We start from the raw sequence: 8,571 nt of genomic DNA on the forward strand, positions 1-8,571 counted from the left end.
GAACATCCTCAAGAATTCCAACAGGTCTCCTATATGTTCTATCGGCCAACTAAAGAGTTATGGATGTTGGATTTAATTCTCCCAAGAACATCCTTTTGCTAACTGAATGTGGTAACACACTAACACTTGAACCCAAGTCACATAGAGCACTGTAAGTTTTGTTTCCAATCACACATGGCACACAAAAACTTCCTGGATCATCCAATTTTTCAGGCATGGAGTTCTGAATTATTGCACTGCATTCCTTTGATAGAGTTACAACTTCTGGCTCAGACATGCTTCTTTTCTTTGTTAATAATTCCTTGAAATATTTGGCATACATCGGAACATGCAAGACAGCTTCAAGAATAGGAATAGTAATCTAAACTCCTTTCATAGTTTCCAAAAAATTGGCAAATTGCTTGTCATCTTTGGGTTTGGTGAACCTCTCAAGAAAGGGAATGTTGTTGGTTGTTATTGCTTCCTCTAGCAAAGGCTCAGCTCTTGTTTGAAAACCAGGAAATTCGACTTCAGTTTCAATTCGATTATCAACTTCTTTCTCCTTTATTTTCTCTGATGATGTTGAAGGTGAAGTTCCGGATGAACTTGGCCTCATAGCAGGAGGCACATATGTCTTCGGAGTAGGAAGTAATGGTCCTGTCATGGCTCCAATCCTTGTAGTCACTGCATCAACTGAAGATATCGCCCCACAGTGAGCTTTCGGGTTTGGAATTGGTTGAGCAGGCAGCCTTGCTTCATTTTCTCCCACCATACTATCCATTTTGCTCACATGCATCTTAACAGAATCTTTTAAGCCATTAACTTCATTTGCCATCTTGTTCATTAATTCCAACTGCATCTTCATGATTTCCTCCATTCCATTTGACTGAACATTTTGTTGTTCATTCTGCCTCGGCACTTGAAATTGACTTGGATGATTTGGTGATCGATTTCCTTGTACTGTCGATCCACTTGCATATGACTGATTGTTCTTGTACAACAAGTTTGGATGGTTCCTCCAAGAAGGATTATAGCTATTTGAGAATGGACCTTGACCTTGAGCATAACTTACTTCTGAAATCGATGATCCAATTGCTGAATAGAAGGTACATTCTGTTGAAGGGTGACCTGCTTGGCCACATACATCACACATTTGAGGCACACTTACTGAAGCTCCGGAGGTACCGATGCAATTTGACATGATACTATCCATCTTCTTGTTCAAGATGTCAATTTGAGCCGCCATGCTATCATTTGCAGACACATTATACACACCAGGATGTGTTGGTGCTATTGCTCTTTCACTTGACCATTGAAAATTATGAGACGCCATACTTTCAATCAATGCAAATGCTTCATCAATGGTTTTATTCATAATTCCTCCTCCAGCTGCAGAATCCACAAAAGCTCTGGTCTGAGTGGACAGTCCTTTGTAAAAGGTTTGTAACACCAGCCATCTTTCTAAACCATGATGAGGACACATTCTGATTAAAGAGTTGAATCTTTGCCATGCGTCATACAAACTTTCTCCATCATATTGAGTAAACCTTGTTAACTTGTCCCTGTATTCGGCAGCTTTTGTGGGTGGGAAGTATCTCTCAAGAAATGTCTGTAATAAGGTCTCCCAAGTATCTTTCAGATGTTCAGGCAATGAGTGAAGCCATACTCTTGCTCCATCTCTCAAGGAAAATGGGAATAGTGATAATCTGATAGCACTCGGTGAAACTCCATTTTGCTTAAGGGTGTTACAATACTCCAAGAAAGTCCTTATATGCTCATGTGGGTCTTCTAAAGCTGTTCCACCAAATCTGGACTGTTGTACCATGTTAATCAGAGCAGGCTTCAATTCAAAATTGTTCGCCTGAATAATTGGTTGAACCATTTCTCCTGCTATCCCATGATCCCTTGGGATCCACAAGTCCCTGAGCAAAGGTACTTGAACAGTCATCTTTTCTTCTTCTTGAGCTTGCAAAGTTTCGGCAACTTGAAACCGTGTTTGATTCTCTCTTCTTCTCCTCAATAAAGTCCTTTCAATTTCTAGATCAAATGGCTCTATTGAATATTTAGGTTGAAGCATAAGACAATTTCCTGTAAAATTCCTGAAATTGACAAATGCTAGTTTCTCTCAAAACTGCAGCCAATGTTAGGAAATGGTTAGTTGCCTAAAATAAATCCTGATCTGCTTCTACTAATGTGCTAATGAAATTTAAATCCCCGGCAACGGCGCCAAGATGATCAAGTGTAATATAGCAGGGTTTTTACGCCCAAACTACGGATGTCGTGTTCTCCACAGGGATCTAGAACTTCGAAGCACACATTCAAAACATTCAGAACAACGGAACAGATGGATCAAACCGTAGTGATAACAAGCAGCCACTAGCACAAGTTAAAACCAAATAATAAGCAGCAGAGGTAAAGGGTTCAGAAATAGGATAGTCTCTTTTTAGTGGTTTACTTGTAATCAAACGGACAAGTAACACTAGCAGATGGAAGAGGGTTCAGACATCACACACAACTCATGCAACCAATTAAAGTAACAATAGCTCACAGGACAATAACTACTAACTCATATCCAGCAAAGGGTCACAACAATTCAGCAAGGATACATGAGGATTCAGCAAAGGTACACAAGTAACAAGGTAAATTTCAGACTCAATAGTGCATATGTTTAGGGAACAGGAACAAGAGAAGATAGAGATTCAAAGCCTATGGGTCTTGATGATCTTCAATTCGAAGCTGAAGAGGTTGCAGGCGAAGAAGGGACCACATTGGAGACGATCTGTAGTAGGAGAGGCTTCCGCGTGGTCGTTGAGGAAGAGTAGCAGAGAAGATTCCTTGGGAAGATCCGGAGCAGAGCACCACCAGAAGGCCCGACGCCCCTGGCCTTTAGTCAATCCTCTCCCTCTCAGCAGCGAGGAGGAGGAGAGAAGGAGTGGCAGCGGCAAGGCATAGGAGATGCAGCGTTGGTGGTGACGATGATGACTGGATGATGGCGCTGGTTATGGTGGAGGCGGGTGATGGAGATGGTGGAGGCACGGTGGTGGATCAGGCGGCGCTGGCGGCAGCGTTGATGGAGGCGTAGTAGTGGATCCGGTCGTTACCCTACCTCCCTGGCCTTCGTTTGGTGTGGTGGGTGAATAGCAAGGAGGACCAGCCGCGCGTGGCAACAGACAACTGTCTGGCCGGTCGCGCCAGCCCCCGGCTCCTCTCACGCGTGCCACAGGACGCTTCCTCTGGTTCTTTTCGGTTTTTCCCCCTTTAGAACTGAACTCTTCTCCAAGTTGATCCCTGCTTTAGTGTTGGAAGCATTTTCGATGAAGATTGGGTGCCTAAACGCACCAATTCTGCATAATATGAAGAAGTGTCATAATAGGAACATTTCTGTAGGAATGAATATTTTATAAGTAATTATTGTGGTCAAATGTTTAACTTGAGATGCAAAAGGGCTTAAAATACTATATGCATAAATGTGCTATGAGTTGCCGCCCTCGATGTACTCGAGGACGGCCTCCAGCGTGCGGCCGGGCACGCCCCACCATCGGCGCCAGCCTCCGGAGTTGAGCCTTCCGGAGGGCACGACACCATTGGTGGCCTCGAGCTGCTCGACGTGGTGGCGGCGGAAGTAGGGCTCCCATAGCGGGCTGTCTGGGACGTACCATGGACCTTCCCTCACCGCCCGCGGCAGAGAGGCGCGGATACGCACGATCTCCGCATGCTGCGCCGCCCCGGTGGGCGCTGGTGGCACCGGGACCCCGCCGACGCTGATCCTCCATGACCCGGGCACCCGCATGTCCGGCGGGACCGGGTACTCGGCCTCGTAGAGGAGCCGAGCTTCGTCCTCGTGAAGGTGGCGGCGGCCAAAGCCGTTCGCCGCCGTGCCGTCACCTGGGAAGCGCTCGGCCATGGTTGAACTGGGGACGACGAGAGGAGAGGGAGGAATGGGGGAGAAACGGCGCGTCGGCGATGGAGAGTCTGTGCATCTCCGGGGCGTTGGGGGTCGGCTTATATAGGCGGGGGCGTCGCGCGTATGCGTGGCCGCCGTGTGCACGTGTGGCGGGCGAGGGGCGCGTGTTGTCCGGTCTTCACTGCGCCGCCCGTGAGGCATCAATGGAGGAGACTGACCGGCGCGGCAGCGCGCGGCAGCTTTGGCATTGATTCGCCGCGGAAAACGAGGCGATGAGGACGACGAAGTGGCAAGAAGAGAGACGAGTCGCTGGCAAGGAGGGCCCGCGGCTCTTTTGCGTCAAAAACGACTCGCCCGGCGCCCCCGAGTGCCACCCAGCGCGCCGGGTTCGGACTGGGTTCGCCGGCGCTGATTTCCGCCCAGGCCGGCGAAAATCGGGCTCCTAAGGACGTGATTGGGCCGTTTTTTCGACGCCGATACAAAAAAATCGTCTGAGGATGCCTTCCTGGAGGCGCGGCTGAAGATGCTCTTAGCGCCTGCATGCGAGGGACACTTGACTTGGCCGTTTTCAATGACGGAGGCTCAAGGAATTCTCTGTTTGCTTAAGTGCTAATCTCGTCCACTTATTACTCTCTTCCAATCTAAATAAATGTGTTTCGATTCAAGATACTACATGAAAAAGAAGCACATCGTTGTTGTTGTTCAATTCAGGTGATCGGTTAGTAATTTCGTTCATTGTAAATTATAAACTTTGTACTCAGATTTGAAGCTATTTTGGACGAAATTGTCAATTACGTCGCGCATGATCGACCATTTGAAATTTGTTTGACATAGCTTCATCTCACACTTTTACATGATTTTCGTGTTGCACGTTTTTTGTTTCAGTGATCATAGATGAATAGATCTACATCTTCCTCGTGATTGTACATATGCATATGTGTGATTTGTTTTAATGACACTCCTTAATCTGCTTCCTCCGCGTCCTGCTACACTGGCGCCATCATCGGCGTCGTTCCTCTCGACCTCTCCCATGTCCTGCCGCACCTTGTTAATCTTCGCCTCCACTCTCGCGTGCTACTACACAGGCACGGCCGTCGGCGTTGTTCCTCTCGGCCTTCTCTCCTACGTCTTGCTACACTACCGCCACCACCTGTGTCCACCATAGTCGCTAAGGCATTCTAGTGTAACTTTATGTGTTATGTGTAGTTGCTAATTTGTAATCATGTTACGCGTATGCCAGATACCAAACGCCATGCCGAAATTGCTCCTCTAGTCTACATGCAGGCTACCGATGATGATTTTTTGTTAGTTTTCTCTTAGTCAGGTCCAGTAAGATAAGTATGCAAAGGAGCAAAAGACGCTGCGAGCAACCAAACATGTGACTAGCTCCTTTTGAGCAGACATCGCAGTCTAACGTGGCCCAAAGATACCTTTGGAATTCCTATCCAGCTTCCAGGCCGAATAAGAATTGGATCCAGCGCCCCCACACTCCCTCTCCCACAGAACAAATCCAAAACGTCCCGTCCCGGCATTATCTCGGCCGACGCATGGTTTTGGACAGGACAACATGACACGTCCTCTCAAAATTTCCAAGCCATTCTGAAAATGAAGGTTATGTACTATATAGTTCAAAAGGGAACAAAAAAGAGCAGCGAAACAGCTGCCTCAAGGAAAGAAAGTAAACTTGGACAAGCAGTGTCCTGATAATTCTTCGTCACAATTTCGCATTTGGAGTTTTTCGATCTTGTTTTCCTTACCAATTACTCCCCCCGTCCACAACTATAAGATGTTTTATTATTTTTTTTCTAAATCGGATGTACAAAGACATGTTTTAATGTGTTTGTTTACTCATTTCAGTTCGTATGTGGCCAATTGAAATATCTAAAACATCTTATATTTGTAAGAAGTGAAGGCAGTGAAACTGCTGCCTAAAGGAGAAAATTTCGTCCAGCGTAGTGAACTTAACTAGAGTAGTGAGGCTTAATACAATCAAGCAATGCATTGCATAGCTAGCATGTTGCATGGATGGATACCACCCATCGTCTCACAGTGCAGCGCTCCGATCATGGGTTGTAAAATTGGCATGCAGCGCTCCGATCATTGCATCACAAAGCAACACAACAAGTAGCCACATCGCGCTTCGCTGGGCTTGAAGAGAGCTACAAGGTACGTAGTGACTAGCGGTCACGAGCGCGCGCCCATGGCTTCCACGTCGACGAGCTTCGTGGCCATGGCGCTCGTCATGGCCGTCATGCTCAGCACGTGCCATTCTGCGCGCCTCCTCGCCGACGTTCCGGCCTAGCCCACACCGACGCTGCCAACCTTGCCCCCCGTGCCGGTCGTCCCTACAGTCCCCGCCGTGCCAGGCGGCGTCGTTCCTACGGTTCCCACAGTGCCAGGCGTCCCGACGGTGCCAACGGTGCCCACCGTGCCCGGCGTGCCGATGGTGCCCACCGTGCTAGGTGTGCCAACGGTACCAGTACCTGGCGCCGCCGTGCCAACCATCCCGGCGGTTCCCACCGTGCCAGGTGTGCCGACAGTGCCGCTGCCGGCAGTACCCGGTGCCGTCGTGCCGACAGTGCACACTGCGCCGAGCGTGCCGACAGTGCCAGGCGTGCCGATGTTGCCGATGCCATCCGTCCCCGGCGTGCCTAACGTGCCGCTGCCCCCTATGCCGTCCGTCCCCGACCTGCCCAAGGTGCCACTGCCGCCGATGCCGTCCGTCCATGGCGTGCCCAAGGTGCCACTGCCGCCGGTGCCGTCTGTTCCCGGTGTGCCGGCCGTGCCATAGTTCATTGCACCTCCTCCGTCGACGGACTGGATGTACGTACGTGCCCACGACCGTGCGTGCACGATTTACGAGTGTAATGGTTACTTTAACTTGGTAGTGTTCGTTTAATTAAGCAGCACTTGTGTCTACGTGTAAGTAAAAAAGAAGTACCCACTTGTGTACGTGTGTGGTATATCTTTTCGATTGGTGCGTGTGGTGTGGATGTGTGTACTGTATGCTTGTACGTTTATATTATTTTCATTTGTATCAATATATACACTATTCATGTAGATATGAGAGTAGTTTGGCTTTACGTGTATGTATCTCAGATTCAAGAGCATATATGGAGCTAGAGAAAGCTTCCAAATTATCCCAATATTATAGAAATTTGTTTTTTTGGTACAAATATAATGACTATATGCTTTATATGAGTTGTGCTAAAGAATAGTAACCGATGGAGTGGGGCATTTTGGTGACCGGGCTCCATGGAGCCCGAATTTTTGAAAAAAAAAATCAAAATTCAAACTTTCAATTTCAAAAAAAAAATGCAAGTATACAAGGTTGAAATGTATATGTGTGTAAAAATTCATGATGAAATACCTTTTGTGATGTGTAAGAAAACAAATTCATGGACTTTGAAGATGAATAGTATCACTAGATAACTCGTTGCTCTAATTGGCGCAGAGACCAACTCCAGCCCAAAAACTAAGTGAACTACTTGAAGGACTTTCTCCACACTGTCTGCAAATGATTATGTTCGTATTGTGTTTTTATTTCCTTGACAATAATCATTGCCCATAGCCCTCTTTGGAGATTTGTTTGTGATGACATGAGACTATTCATGATGGGTTTTCCCCAGCTGTCTACAAAAGCGCAAAGACCAATTACAACCAAAAATTAAGCAAGCTATAGACGACACATTACTTTTGATTTATCTGTGCTAATGTCCAACTATACTTCTTTGGCCAATTTTTTTTGAGCTCTTTTACGGTACCCTTGTACTCCACCGGGAGGGTTGGGAGTACCAACTAAATCTGGCCATCTATTTTAAGGGGTATCTTAGTCATTTCCCCTCATTACTAAAAAAGATCTGATCCTTAATCTCGTCTGATCTAATCTAATTACCTAAATTAACATGAACCATTAGCGACGTCGTCGTTGTCTCTTCATCGTCCGCCCGGCGTCGCCGCCATCTGCTCCTACCAGAATCAATGGATCTGGCGTGATCGCCTATTCCGTCCGCATGCCCGAACTGGCAAAAGAAAATGGCCCAGTTATCTTTGCAGCACCACGACTAGAGGAGGATAGATTATGATGCAGCTATGAGACTGCTCGTGCTCGTCGTGTATTGTTTGCTGCATCTGTTTGTTGTAAACTGCAACAGTAGTGGATAGATTCATACTTGTGTTTGCATGCCATGGATTACGAGAAAAGAATACACCGATCGTTTGGGTGTCTCTCGATCTATATAACCAGTCCAGCTATGTCGCCGACGCCATAAAGACCAGACAAGATGGCTTTGGCCGTGCGACAACCACGCCACCACCAGTCGCCGGCCGCCTGCGTGGCGCCGCCGCCAAGCAAGATACTCGTGTTAATTGGCACATCTAGAGTTACAGTTTTGCCCCTCAAGCCATGGTACTCATGATTTTTTATGTTAGTACTCCGAATTAAATTATTGGAGTACCAATCCATCTTATCCGTCAGATTAGAAAGAATAGACGGTCCTGTTTAATTTAAGGGTACGGTAAAAGAGCTCTTTTTTTAAGTAGGGGAACTATTTGGGAGTGTTGAATTACTTATATGTCTCAAACGTATTTATAATTTTTTTTATTTCATGCTATTATATTATCACTTTTATATACTTTTTATAGTATTTTATATTATTTTTTAGACTAACCTATTAATCTAGTGTCTA

General features: G+C 46.7%; 1 protein-coding gene and 1 non-coding gene across 2 annotated transcripts; both read left to right on the forward strand.

Annotated features, from left to right (window-relative positions):
* Positions 1-1,442: 1,442 nt before the first annotated feature.
* Positions 1,443-1,549, forward strand: LOC119304505. The gene has a single exon (XR_005148320.1). It is a non-coding gene; the product is annotated as a small nucleolar RNA R71 (small nucleolar RNA).
* A 4,458-nt stretch (positions 1,550-6,007) lies between these two features.
* Positions 6,008-6,917, forward strand: LOC119298091 (protein app1-like). The gene has a single exon (XM_037575612.1). The coding sequence runs from the start codon at positions 6,327-6,329 to the stop codon at positions 6,672-6,674; it is 348 nt and encodes a 115-aa protein (XP_037431509.1). The 5' UTR covers positions 6,008-6,326; the 3' UTR covers positions 6,675-6,917.
* Positions 6,918-8,571: the final 1,654 nt, after the last annotated feature.

Source organism: Triticum dicoccoides, chromosome 5A (assembly GCF_002162155.2).
Source record: "Triticum dicoccoides isolate Atlit2015 ecotype Zavitan chromosome 5A, WEW_v2.0, whole genome shotgun sequence".
Classification (NCBI taxonomy): Eukaryota; Viridiplantae; Streptophyta; class Magnoliopsida; order Poales; family Poaceae; genus Triticum; species Triticum dicoccoides.